General features: G+C 41.9%; 1 protein-coding gene across 1 annotated transcript in view; it reads left to right on the top strand.

Annotated features, from left to right (window-relative positions):
• Positions 1 to 15149, top strand: part of LOC128446590 (copine-9-like) — a 211097-nt gene that overhangs the window by 113235 nt on the left and 82713 nt on the right. The window contains exons 5-7 of the mRNA XM_053429640.1: positions 3432 to 3471; positions 4234 to 4236; positions 13178 to 13254. Coding sequence (XP_053285615.1) covers positions 3432 to 3471; positions 4234 to 4236; positions 13178 to 13254 — 120 coding nt within the window. The remainder of the gene's footprint in view (positions 1 to 3431; positions 3472 to 4233; positions 4237 to 13177; positions 13255 to 15149) is intronic.

Here is a 15149-nt window from a genome sequence, read left to right as displayed (position 1 = left end):
CAGATGAGACCAAAATTGAACTTTTTGGCCTCAATGCAAAACGCTATGTGTGGCGAAAACCCAACACTGCCCATCACCCTGAGCACACCATCCCAACAGTGAAACATGGTGGTGGTAGCATCATGCTGTGGGGATGCTTCTCTTCAGCAGGTACAGGGAAACTGGTCAGAATAGAGGGAAAGATGGATGGAGCCAAATACAGGGAAATCCTTGAAGAAAATCTGATGCAGTCTGCAAAAGACTTGAGACTGGGGCGGAGGTTCATCTTCCAGCAGGACAATGACCCTAAACATACAGCCAGAGCTACAAAGGAATGGTTTGGATTAAAGAATGTTAATGTCTTAAAATGGCCCAGTCAAAGCCCAGACCTCAATCCAATAGAGAATCTATGGCAAGACTTGAAGATTGCGGTTCACAGACGGTCTCCATCCAATCTGACTGAGCTTCATCTTTTTTGCCAAGAAGAATGGACAAACCTTTCCATCTCTAGATGTGCAAAGCTGGTAGAGACATACCCCAAAAGACTTGCAGCTGTAATTGCAGCGAAAGGGGGTTCTACCAAGTATTGACACAGGGGGGTGAATACTTATGCACCCAACAGATGTCAACTTTTTTGTTCTCATTATTGTTTGTGTCACAATAAAATGTATTTTGCACCTCCAAAGTACTATGCATGTTTTGTTGATCAAACGGGAAAAAGTTTATTTAAGTCTACTTGAATTCCAGTTAGTAACAGTACATAATGGGAAAAAGTCCAAGGGGGGTGAATACTTATGCAAGGCACTGTATATGTCAGTAGATCCAAAGAGAACCAACATCTTCTGAGCATGCCTCCTGAACTCTTGGATGTCCTTGTCTTTTTTTTCACAAAACTCTCCAATCTCTGCTCTCAGGTCCCATACTGTTTTAAGCACTTTGCCCAGACTGAGCCATCTGGCAGCTGCGTGGTAGCCTATGTCCCCTTGTTCAGTCTCATGCTCCTCCAAAAGTGCAACAAACTGTCTGAGATTCAATGCTCTTGCCCTGATAAAGTTAACTAATTTAGTTACAACATCAGTAACATGATTCATTTTGAGCACTGACTTACACAATACCTCCTGATGTATAATACACAGGGTTCATACACATTTTGACCAATGGATTTCCATGACTTTCAATAACTTTAATCCAACTTTCCATGACCAAACATTTTGTGAGATCTCAGTGTATACATGCAAAAGAGACTAAATTTAGTATTTAAGCTAACAATGAGAATTTCAAAGCATACAGTATACCTTGAATTACACAAATGAAAGACACAATAGTTTGATAGACGTCTGTTGTAACCCATGGCATGTACTTTTCCATTTGTAGCCAAGCATGGCGAAATCTACACCTGCCTGGCGTCGTGCATTATCTCGCCTGCTTCCCCACCGAACATTTCAATTAGTACGAGATAGTATGCCTGCTTATATTTTGAGCGTATTTCTTTAAAAGCATATGAATTAATTAAAACTCAGCGTAAATTAACGACATGAAAATATGAATATAAATAATTTCCATGACTTCTCCAAAACTTTTGGGATTACATTTTTTTCAAGCACTTTTCCAGGACTGGAAATAAACATTAAACAATTCCATGACTTTTCCAGGTTTTTCATGACGTGGGTTAATTTCCCTCACTTTATCTTGCATCCGCTTCAAAAGTCCGACATTTTCCCCTTTCAGATTTGAACAACCATCGGTTGTAACACCTGCCAGTTTGTCCCATTTGAGTCCCAGCTTGTCCAAGCATGCAGTTACCTCCTTGAACACAACACTCCCAGTCGTTGTCCCTTTTATTGACCGCGATGCTGCCAGCTCCTCAGTAAAGTCAAAGTCTTTCGTCATTCAACGTACAAAGATGAGTAACTGGGCTTGTCTCATCCAGCGCCAAGGATAAAAAGTCAAAATCGACTACTTTCTTTGGCAGCTGAAGCTCGAGATTTCCCGCGATGTCCTCGATCCTTCTCGTTACGGTTCGTCCGTAAAAGTCTCTCCGTGCTTTGTCTCGTAATGCCGGTTCAAATAGTAATCCTTAAAAACAGCGATCTTTTCTCAGCGAACTAAGCACACGGCTTTCCCTTTGACTTCAGTAAATAAATACTTAGCAGTCCATGTCTCGTTAAAAACTCAATCTTTCTTGTCTTAACGTGGGCTGACATTTTTGTGGACTTTAACAGCCAAAGGCCTCTGTATGCTTCTCCGAGTCCGTTGCGGACTGACGGACGGATGGAGCGGACGGACCCTTTTTGATTTATAGTTCTACGAGCCTTTTTGTTGTGAAAACAATTCACCGCCAGAACAGTAGATGGCGCAACGGAAGTCGAGCTTAGAGAAGCCTACCTCATGAGGTATATAGAAGAAGTCCACGCTGGTTTATTTACGTCCTCCCGGCTCCTCACACACAGTGAACGATGGCAACTAACAGAAAAAGGATGTTGATGAAGCGACAGTTTTTGCTGAGATAAAGTGACACCCAGCGGGTCAAAATGCTTATGTTATCGTGTCTTAACGCAGCGGTTCCCCGGTCTTGTTTCCAAACTGCGTTGCTAATTCAACAGCTGCAACAGCTTGAAGCTACACGGAGGCAGCTAGCTTCCCCCCAGCTTCCACACACAGTCAGCAGGGACACCGGATACTAACTACTACCAAGTGTTTGCTTCTAACCTGATGGTGTTTGAGAAATGACAGCCATGGGATTAAAGTCAGCGGGTTTTTGAGCTGTTCCAACCGCAGTTAGCATGGTGGCTAGCCCGCTAGCCCCGTTATGAAAGTTCGTTATAACCGTATGTGACAGTACACACATGCCGTAAGTGCTCTAACCAGCCACCGTCAGCCGGACAACACCGCTGGCTTAACACACTTGTCACATTAATCATAGAGTCGTAGTTGTGATTTTGGTTTATTGTGATGTAGGGAATGGAACCGCTGTGATTAGCGGACCAATCACAGCCAAGGGCTATCCGTGGGCTCTCCGCTATTTCGACGTGTAGTTAGAAAAATGAGAGCTGCACGAAAAGCTCTCCGAGGAGCCGCGGAGAGGCCTGCATGATGTTCACTTATTTACGTGTGATTCCTAATATTCCGTTGACCTCACACGGGGCGGTCACAGACAGCCAAAGGGCCGGATGCGGCCCGGGGGCCGTACAATGCCCAGGTCTGGTCTAATCTAATGTCACTGAAGGCCATTCAAATTCTCTCACATGCTTAGAGGAGAAGGGTGAGGCTGAGGGGGTTCAGCTGATTGAAACAATTTCCAACTTTTTAATAATTGTGAGAAAGAGTTAAGAAAGTATTTTCTTTTAGGTTGTGCTTTCTGCTCGTCCTCTACGGATATCTATTCCATTGTGTACCCATGTAAGGTGATAAAAGTGTGTATTCAAATTGTTCTGTTTTTTTTTCAATTGCAGGTACAATGTGGATACCAGGAGCTCCAACCTTTCAAAACACGTAAGCAGTCTTGTCAATGACCCAGCATTGAGGCCCAAAAGAGACAGGAATCAATAAAAATAAGTTACTGTAATTTAAATAATTTGACTTGTCGTTGCAGGTATGGCAGAAAACACTGAAAACAAATGCGTTTGATTTAAGTAAAGTCGTCCAAGTGCCTCCTGCTGTAGTGTCTCGTGGTCATGATGCCATAAGCCGCCATTATACAATTGCTTTACCTGCTTGTCCTGCTATGATAAGTCAAAATGTCTTATTTTTTTTCCTCATGGCTGGCTAAGGATGTGTGTGTTTGACATCAAGACTGAAATGGGGAGGATTGTGGGGTTGCAGCTCTATTACCCAAAACTCCGAAAGCTCAACACAATGAGCACCAACCATTCATCTAGTTACCTAACTGCAAATTACTTTCAAAGTACACTAGAATACAAAATCAACAGGATTTGGGTTTTAATTTATTTTTAATTTATAAAATAGTAAGAATACTTAATTTTATCGCACCATTGATAAAAGTAATGTTTCATAATGAAACTATTTTACCTCAGCTCAGAACAACTCACTGTGCTGAGCAGCAAAGACAGTGATTCCATCCCCATTTTAAATGTGGAAAGTTGCTCAGCCTTTATTATTTATTATCTTGTTAAACGGAAAGAATAATTAATGTGTTCTTTTAATATCAGCTTGAAGTTTTTTGATTGTGTCTTTCCAGTGTTTCCTCTAACATGTGTTTGCGTTTCTTTCCTGCCTCCCTGCCTGGATGAGCAGAAGGTAGGCTGACATCACGTTGCATACCTTTATTTACATTCGCTTCGTTTACCGACGGACATTTTCCAGTGTTGGTTAAGGCAGGGGTTTTCAACCAGGGGTCCGTGGCCCCCTGGTGGTCCGCGACGGCATTGCTGGGGGTCCGCGAAATTTGCTTTGATATTTCAACACATTTACAGATTACTCTTGAATATCATGAAAAATATTTAAAATAAGAAAAATATGTCTAAAATAATATAAAGGTGATGAGGGGAACCTTGAAACCGGCTTAGGGCTAGAAACTGCCAATACTAAAGGTAGATGTAGAAGAGTGGTTGAGCTAGGTAGAAAAACTCTCAGGAGGTCTTGGAGATGTAGTTTGTATGATGGACATTTTAATTTTTCCTAAAAAGAAGTCCCAAAAGGGCAGAATTAATAATGAAAATATTAAATAAAACAAAAGAGCGAAAACAAATACTTTGTAATAAGAAAAATAAATTGGCATAATAGCCAAAACAATTAATTGCAATAACAGTCAACTTTACCACGTTCGCTGGTTGAGAAACAATTTCTTAGGAGAGCTCTAGACACACACACACACACACACACACACACAGAATACTACTGACGCAGTAGGTGGGATTTGCTGCTGGTGATCATGAGGTTAAATTTAAGTAGCCCTCAATTGTTTGTGTGATATTGTATGATTATCATTTGTGACATATTCTGCATTACTTTGTCATCTTCCCTATTCAGTTGTAGCCCCAGTTTATGTTGATTGTTATTGATCACCATTACTTTAACGTTCTCTCAACATGTCAGCTACATGTCTGTACATTTAAGTCATGAACGTTAGATATTGACGTACATATGGTTCTGAGATGCACAACTACAAACTGCATTTTAATTTTGTTTTCAATTCTTAAGCACTGAAAAGCAACCGTTTTTTTGTATTTTACAAATTTTTCTAGATTTTTTTGAGGTTTTTAAATGAAACCAACATGGAAAACCAAATGTTAAAACTTCCTTCTATCCACTTGCACGCACGCACACACACACATAAACACACACACGTAGGCACGCGCGCGCAGGCACAGCAGTGGGCCGCGGATTACTTTCTAGTCAGAATGGTGGTCCCTGGGACAAAAGCAGTTGAAAACCCCTGGGTTAAGGTGTTATCGCCATGTTACACAAACCGCTGAGTGACCTTTAAAGGGGACATATTATGCCCATTTTACCACAGTTGATATGTTCCTTAGGGGTCTTAATGAAATGTCTGTAACATATTTTGGTCAAAATACCACAAGGATCATTTGAAACAGCACCTTTTTACCCTGTCTAAAACATCCCTCCTAAGATTGACCTGTTTTGAGTGCCCTGTCCCCCTCAGCCCCGGTGAGCCTGGCTGCGAGAGCCCCAGCTCCCCAGCGCAGCCCCGCAGTGGGAGCAGTGGGAGCTTGAGCTGGCGCAGCAGCATCCTTCCACACTGTTGAGTCAATGTTTAGAGGTGTCCCGGGGGTCCCTTGTCTATGCGGCCACTTAAATGTCTGACGGGTAGCAGCTCGCGAGCTAACGCTAGCCAGGCTCCACCGTCACGGTTAGCTCACGAGCTAGCGTTAGCTCGCTCGAGACTCCCTACATGGGCATGGTGTGACTATTCATTTAAGAAGGTAGTGATATTTTGATTGATTGTACATGTGTTGAGTGGCGGAGAAATGTCTTGTATCTGCAACAAGTCCCTGAGAGTTCGAGTTCTGAGTGTTTATCATTACATTATATTACATGTCATTTAGCTGACGCTTTTCTCCAAAGCGACTTACATTTTTAGAACACTCAGCATTTATGAGGGGCCATGTTAGGGATTCAGTATCTTGCCAAGAACACTTAGGCATGCAGATGGGATACAGTGGGATTCGAACCAGCAACCTTCTTGTTGCAGAACACCCCCTCTATCCCCTAGGCCACGCTCTATCATAACAGGAATGTCGGAGGCTGTGGAAGAATGATTGTTTAAAGTGGTAGAGGAAGAGCAGGGGGTGACAGGCAGGGGCGTTGATAGGATCATGAGACATCGGGGGCTTAGCCCAGGGGCGAACATTGACTAAGGGGGGTCCGGGGGGGTTGCCCCCCCGGAGAAAATTTTGCACGTCAGTTAGTTAAATCCATCAATCTGGTGCAGTAGAATAGTTAAAATAAAAATGTCAGTCCTCAAATGCCTGCTGATTGGATGCAGACCATTGGGTGTGGGTGTGTACATATACAGGGTACAGGCTGTGCCAACTATTCTCCCCTTATTGTGATAAACCGTGTTTAAAAAAAAATATATATTGGCAGCTTTATCGAACAGTTTGTCTTTAATAAACATCCAAGAGACAAAAGGTACATTGGAATAGAAAATTAAATGCAGTCTACATATTTGTGTTATCTCGTATATGCCTATGAAAAACAATGAATCAATTAACTGATTGGCTCTCAAAGTCCTGCCTGACACTCAACATCAGTAAAACAGCATGCATGTACTTTTAAAATAGAACAAATGGAAATCAGCCTGATATTATTGTTAATGGAGAAAAGATCCAGCCTGCTTCACATTTTAAATATTTAGGAATAACTGTGGACTCACAGCTCTCCTTCAAGAAACATGTGAAGCAGGTGAGTAATACAGTCAAATTCAATTTAAGGAATTATAGGTACATTAGGAACCAGCTCCCTCTAGATGCAGCACAACTTTACATGCAATCAGTCTTTTTATACATCTCATACTGCTGATCACAAACCGGAAAAACAACAGTTGCTCCACTGTGAACACTTAACTAACAAACACTCATGGTACTGGACAAAAAGCCATTAAGATATCACCTGACCACTGTACAATAATTTTAAAGTAACAACCTCATGACCTTTGACAGTTTTGTGTTTCTTGCTGTTTTAGCAAATATGAAACCTACTTGTTTGCTAAGGCTTTGGAAAAGCAACAGTACAATATGTTCTATTTTCTCTGGTGAGGAAGCAGCAGGGTGTGGCGCCTTGATTTAAGTTTGGCGAATCGGTCGATCACTTTGTCATCATTGATGCCTCCCACCAACTCTCTCTCAATTGACATCACTGCCAGATCATTGAGTCTTTCCTGGCCCATGGTGCGCCGGAGCCAAGTGTGTAGCCGGCGAAGAGCACTGAATGACCTCTCACAGCTGCAGCTACTGACTGGGATGGTAAGGGCCACCTGCAAGACCGCCTTCAATGATGGGAACATCATGGGATCTAGAAGCTTAAACACACTCAGAATGTCCGGGATGGCTTCTGGCCCCTTCCTGCTTAAAAAGCTTTTCGCCACCAAGACCTCTTCTGAGGCTAGCTGGATGTTGTAATGCGAGGCTAGTTTGTCGAGGGACTGCATGCACAGAAAGGTGTTGGAGGCAGGGTGACATGCTTGGATGCCAATCATGACATCGCTCCCAACACTGGAAAAACGATTCTCCAGCTCACTGGTCATTCGATCAATGCAGGGGTAGAAGAGCCTTTGCTTGAGATGCTCTGATGATTCTTCAAGCAGGTCTGAGCTGGACCCACATGACACCTCCACAACATAGTCTTCCATCCTCTTCTGTTTCCTTCTGGGACCGAGAGAGGGCTCCTCGATGTTGTTCTCTTGGCAAATATTCTTTGCCATGGAATAGATATCTTCAGCCACCTGTGATGTTCGCTGGCTGACCAAGGTCTCATTTACACCACTTTTGTATTGAATTGCATGCGCCAGGTCGACAGTTTCTTTTTGAAGAAACTTGTGGAACCCCTCAGTGATGCCCAGCAACTGTTTGAACATAGCCAACATGTAGACCAGGGACAGTTTGCATAACTTGGAATGCAGACCTATCGCTGTTGGCGTGTTGATTATCTGAAGCGTTTTTACTACTGCAGGAAAATTCTTCAGCAGGGCCTTGACTGAGTTCAACTGGCATGACCATCGGGTTGTTGATATTTGCACAAGCTCTTCCTGCACGATGTTGAGCTCTCTCTGAACAGCAGCAAACTGATCGTGGTTGATTATAGACACACTAAAAAATGCGTAGAGGTTCTCCAGCAGATCAAAAAAATCTCTTGCTTCAGGAATCGCCTTGCAGGTGTGGCAAAGGACAAGGTTCAGTTCATGTGCATAACAATGCACATAGACAGCCTCTGGGTGTTTTTCCCTGAAACGGGCTTGAACCCCTCGAATTGATCCACTCATAACCGCCGCACCGTCATAAGTTTGTGCCACAACTTTCAGGTTAGCAATATTGTTTGACACGAGAACCTGCTCCACCGCGTTTGTAATTGCTTCGGCACCATAGCCATCCAGTTTGTTCAAGCTCAGAAATCGCTCCTTGATGTTACCCTCTGGTGCAACATAACGCACACACACAGAGAGTTGTTCTGTGTGCCCATCCTTAGCCTCGTCTGCCATTACTGCATACATGGTTGATTCTTGCACTTCTTGAATTATCTGGGCTGTGACCTCGGTAGAGCAGCATTTTATCAATTCAATTTGGGAAGAAGGTGAGAGGTATGTTGTATTGGCTGGAGTTTCGTATCTCTGCAGGAAAGGGTCGAATTTCTTCAGCATGTTCATGCATTCAAGGAAGTTCCCTCGGTTGGGGCTGTCCTCCTTTTCGTTTTGGCCACGAAAAGCAAGGCCCTGTTTGGCCAGAAAGGTAGTTACTGACAAAATGCGTTGGAGATACTGCCTTCTTTCAGTTATCTCCACTACACTTGCAGTTTGTAGCTGCTCAGTTATGTCCGCATGGACCTTGGTGGCTTTAAAGCTTGTCCATGCCACCATTGAGGCCTTGTGCAGTGAAGTTTTTTCATGGTCCCTAAAGGAATCTAGAGCCCTCTTCCAGTTTGTGTAGCCTGTGCAGGCCAGACCATCTTTGTTCTGCCTACCTAGCTGATTGCTGAACAATCTACAACAAAAGCAGAACGCTGAATTTTGGCTTACTGAATATTCTAGCCAGTTAAAAGCGTCGTACCAGCCCTTCTGGAAGCACCTCTTTTGAAGTCCAAACTGTCTAAAGGGGAACTGGATATCTTTAACTTGTTTAGGACCTGTTTCTGTGTTTCCTAAATCTGTCATTCCTGTCTTTTCCTGATTTGGGCAAGGTCCAGGGTCCTCCACTCCCTCTCTGTCGTCTTCAACTGCCTGTCCTTTCTCTGTGTGTGTTTCTGTTTCTGCCTCAAACTCACTCTCCCTGCTTGATTGTATTATCTGAAATATACACAAGATACACTACTTACTATAGTGTTGTTGTGTCATTGTTCAGACTTTACAATCAAATTCTCTTTTTCTCACTCACCTCCACCTCACTTGCTCGTCCTGCCCTTTCATCATCATCGAGCTCTCCTTCTCCCTCTCTCTCTTTACTCTGAACATACCAGAGTGAACAATAAAGATATCTTATCAAAGTGATTTGTCTCGTCAAAATGGCATTTCTGAACTAAACAGCAATGATTATTATATCACTCTAAATAAACTCATCTCTTGCACTTCTGTATATTTCTAACATAAGCCTACATTTTCTCACTGCTCTCAACTTACTTTTCTTATTTTCTGGGGCTGCCCAAAAAAGTGACGAATGTCACTTCCACCTTTCCTCTTGCTCATGATGACACTAACTGTGAATGAAAGTTAACTGTTATTAAACTGCTTGAAATTATTTTATCATAATACATTTCAACATTAACTGACACTTTCCTGAAACTCCATGTGGAATTGACAAATATACTTTAATACACACTTAGATAGAGGGTCGTTTATCTATTCATTTATTACAATTTTGGCTTTGCTTAAAAGTATAGTCCAATGCTTTTTACATTTACCCACACCAGTTAATTTCAATCTTATTTTATTTTAAAGTGAAAATTTCCAAATACTAGTAAATGATTTTGAACTACTGTTCTGCACCACAATTAGTTTTTGCTGTAGACGCTTGGTGGTTAAAAACTGCATTGCATGTGTGATTTGTGTTTTTTGACCCTCCTGTGTTACCTTAGTTTAGTTTGAGCAAGAGAGCACAGCATGTCAGTTAATTCTCATCTTTGTTGTCCTGAGAGAGTCTCAGTCCCTGAGTATTTATGTTTAAAGGAGCTAAATCACTTTTGTGGCATAGCAAGTATGTTTGTTAATTTTCTGAATGTTTAATTGTAGCTTAAATTCGGCGATGCTAATCGCGGCAGCATTGTACATTGAGAATGCATTGTAAGTTAGCATTGAAGCTAGCGGGACCTAAAAGCCTTTTTCACAAACACACAAACACACACACACACACACACCGCCTTTCATCACCCTCACACTCAATGAATTCCTGCTTGTCTTTGTTTTGTGTCTGTTTTCCTTTTTTTGTTGCATAAAATCTAGGCTAGCTTTTCATGTAGGCTAACTAAACCACATAACGGTGGTTGTCATGTCTCTCTGCTTTTTTGTCTTTTACTTAATCAGTTGCTAAAAAAGAGAGCATCAGTCCTAGCTTATCTTGCCTTACCTGGCTTGGTTTGTTATAGCATCATCAGATACAGTATGGTATTTCACCGCAAATTAGCATACAACTTTCACAGCTTTCCTCACTTAGAGATGGTTGCTATCTATGCCAACGCAATGTGGATATGCTGCCCGTTCTATGGCCAGGGGAGAAACTGGAGCAATTCATCTAAATTTTCTAAAACATACATGACTGCTTTGGAAAAACGTTTGCTTTATAATCAGCGAATGTTATCGCGGGGCTATAATTAAAAAAAAAAAAAATAAATAAAAAAAAAAAAAAAAAAAAAAATTGATGCGAAATTGATCCGGGGCTATTCATAAAACATCCGGGGCTAAAGCCCCGGACGCCCAGGGCTAACGACGCCCCTGGTGACAGGTGATGTAGATAGTCATACCAGGCTCATGTCTTAGGTCGGAGGGGAGGGGGGGCACACGCTGCCCTGCAGGTTCCCATAGTACGCCCCGGTGGAGTGGTGGTTGGCGTAGCCGCCAGTGGTGTGCACGGCCAGTGGGGCCCGCAAGGCTTTTAGGTCCTGCCCGGGGAAGGAGAAGGCGCTGTTGATGCAGGACAGAGAGTCCTCTTGTATATAAATCTACATTGAGTAAAAACTTAGGTGATTGTGGAGAGAAAATTACCCATATACCTATATATTATATATATATATATATATATAAAAATATATATATACAACAAAATGACAACACACATCAGACACTTACTCAATATTTGGCTATTTACAGGAGACCAGATGTTTAGAGATCAGATTACTTGGGCTCATTATTACTGCATGCGTGTCATGACTTCCTGTCCGATTTTCTTGAATCATGTTCAGCTATAAACACGATTTATTCTTGAAATGAATCACTAAGCAAAAACGGCAGTAGGCCTATGGCATTTTAAGCTCTAGTGTCACCATTTAGAATATGGGATCAACAAATGTGTCTCAATGATTGTTTAAATAAATAACTGTTAAAAACTCTGGCTGCATCTGGCTGCAGATTCATGGAGCAGCATGTTGCGATGCTCTGGCACCATTGAGAAACTTCCTCGCCATGCCCATTTGTTGAGTTCTTGTCATAATACTGTCCTGCGATTGGCTCAGCTGGCTCAGAGCATTGATACCAGGCTGAAAGTGTTATGGATGGAGTGAAGGGCGTTTTACTGTATTTTCCATCTCACTCAGCCTGTTTGCACTTTGTGCTGCTGCACCTAAGTGAACCAGAATAGCAGGTGCACAAACTAGAAGACGACTTTACTCTTGTTGTTGCACTTGTGAGATTATATTGGGCCCATGAAACATGTGAAGAGACAAAAGCATCATATGGAAGTGGAACAATGAATAGACTATATGAAAGAAGGTTTTCCTCACTGTTCTCTGTTGTTTGCAGTTTGAATGGTGCTCTTTGTATATGTCACGTTGTTGCAACCTCTTCTTCTGCAGTGGTTTAATGGCACCCACATAAGCAAGTGGCTCAACCACCTTTTTATCTTGATTCATCCAAGTGTTAATGTTCACATAACTATATCCATTAGAAATGTGCCTTGATTCATGTTCTACTGCTCCTAATCTGGTACTTTAGTTAAATGTAAGTAGGCATCTGAGTCTGTAAAGGGAGTGTGTAAGTAAGTGAGAGTGAATGCAGGACAAAAAGTGATTTAGATACGTAATGGAAATCTGGAAATACAAGAAGCTGGAACACCATATTTGTCTTTGTGTATTTAATAAAGATCTTTCCGCAGAAAGGATAAACACAGAGAGTCACAAGGATCTCAGAGTGAAGATGCAGGACAGTCAAATGCAAGGATCTTATATAGGAGGACTAAGGCTATCTCTCAGAACCAGTTCTGACTGGTTCTGTAGGCACAGGAATGTAGAGGAATCTAAACACAGAAAACTGATTTACATATGTTTCTTTTGGAGATAAACAGACATACATTCAGTTCTTTGGCGAGTAAGTAATCGATAAAGAAGGGTCTGACAGTTTTAAGTTCATACACAAACCATAAAACAGTCCAGGTCATAAAGTATTGGGACAGTTTTGTAGAAAGGTCATAAAGTATCTAGACAGGTTATATATGTATCTAGATACAGATCATAAAACTTACTTTTCAACTATAACATAGTTTTCAACCATACTTAGTTGATTTTCCCATTACAGATGTCACAAAATTCCCCCCGTTGGTTGTGCATAGTTTAGTATGACAAGTGTGACAAGAGCCATATCAAGACAGTTACATCTATAAAATCAGAATGCAAATGAAGACCGAGACTTCTCATTTAAGGACCATGTGAATAATGAAAATATCACAATGAGCTTTCCAGTCATAGTAATTATGTACTGTTAATGTAATAATGTAATGTAGGAGTGGTTAGTAGAGATGTGGAAATGCATATGTGCCACTCATCTGTATTGTGTATTAATCACTCACTCTTCTCCTCTGTTAAGGACTTTCTGGGTCAGATGTTCTGTACGTTGGGGGAGATCATCGGCTCGACTGGAAGCAGGCCTGAAAGGACGCTCTCGTAAGTACAGCCTTCTCCAGATATCAGAGGAGCGCTCAGGGTTCTCTCTGAGGCCTGTGTGGAAATGTGATCTCAAAACAATACAGGAACAACATATGCATGTTTGCTGTTTGTGTTAACATTCCTGATGATTGCCTGGTCTTACATTGACATGGTTGAATCTCTGGATGTGAAACATGAAGTGAAAAATAAGTCTAAAGTCTGGGTCTACAGTCAAATGATTGTTGGCAATAGTTGAAATGAATACACAACGGCTTCATTGATGTATCATTACATCTTGTTATCACAAAATGCTCTCTTGGTGCGTGACACTGTTTTTTCAGTCAGATATTTGGAAAGAGTGATCTGGAAAAAATATCTGGAGGTCATTGTATGTTTCAAAGTAGCCATGCTGTAAATACTATCCCTCACAGCACTGTTTTTGAATTGTAAAGCTGTGCACATGTCATGTTTCCCATGTTTACAGCACATGTCAGCAATGTTATCACACTCACCTCTCACAGGTGCACATCCCTGCTTCTGTACCTCCACTACTTCTACTCTCTACAGCACGTCAGCCATTTGACAGTGGCAGCATTGATCTCAAATCAAATGCTATGTTGCAAAGCAGACCCCATTATTGAATATACATCGTGATAAGAATGAAAATAATAATAATAATAATAATAATAATAATGAGGGTTGAGGTCGTGTCACCCCCCAGCAGCTAACAGGACCTTATCAGAAGATCTGAAGCTACAGGCTGGTGACGTTCTATTTAGGAGATGGTTATGCAGTGCCGTAACGTTCAGAGCAACATTTTAAAATCAGTTCTAAACATCACATCCACGCCAGTGGAGCGAAGCTAAAATAAGGAAGATAAGACAATGCTTTTGTGATTTAGTTAAAAGTCTGACTGCTGCAGTTTGAACACCCTAAAGCTGTGAAAGGGACAACTGTTATTTATTCAGGTAGACTGCGGATAATCCAGTTTGATCTGAAATTCTGAAATGTATCGTAAACTATAGTTTCTTCTCTTTAGGACGCTGAATAATACAGAAGGTGGTGTAGTCATGCTTCTCCAACCTGTAAATCAGTATTCCATCTGCAGATGTTAGTGTTGTCAATCACATTGATGTTGAGAGAAATGGTGACACACCTGTCTCTTCAGTATCTCTTCATTTCCTCAGGCTGTTTCGTTAGCTTGTGCATGGCTGCCTGTCGGTCTGTTAGTGATTACTGTGAAATGCTCATTTGGGAGTCACTGTGGACATTATTATGGACACTGATGGCGCTGCTTGCTGAAGGTAATAGAGTATACCTTGACCTGGACCTCATCACTTCCTCTCACAATCAGGAGGTCAGGAGGCTTTCGCCTACAGGAGTGCTGGGAAATTTACAGACAGCCCCCAGCTCCTGTAGATGTCATTAAGGTGTCCTTGAGCGAGGGCTTTTACCCTTCAACGGGTGCTCCTCATTGGCCAGCAGTGAGAAGCTGTGGTTGCACTGGGAAGCTCTTAAGTGTAAGTATAGGCTTCTTCCATCCCACATCCTGCAAAATATGAAATATTAAAAATGACCTACTGCCATTTAAGGAATTGCATTTTACGGCACTACAGTGAAACAGTAAGAATACAGGAAATATGATCCAAAGCTGATGAAATTCTGTGTGTCACCGACCTTTGAGCAATCTGTCAGCATCACTGGGACTGACAAAATGGCAGCTTCTCTTCCCCTTAGAGAGGCCAGAGGAGCGAGTGGTGTGTTTGCCTGACGGAGACAGCATGAAACACGATGAAGACACTATTTTTCCAAGCCTCTGGTTTATGTGTTTGGAGAGCTTAGAGGGCTTCAACATTTTCTGTCTATAATTAGACAGTCACAGTGATGGGCTGAGCTACTACATGTGCAATTTG

This window comes from Pleuronectes platessa, chromosome 2, assembly GCF_947347685.1.
Source record: "Pleuronectes platessa chromosome 2, fPlePla1.1, whole genome shotgun sequence".
NCBI lineage: Eukaryota > Metazoa > Chordata > Actinopteri > Pleuronectiformes > Pleuronectidae > Pleuronectes > Pleuronectes platessa.
The sequence above is the reverse complement of the archived record's forward strand: the minus strand, read 5'-3'. Positions and strand labels throughout refer to the sequence as shown.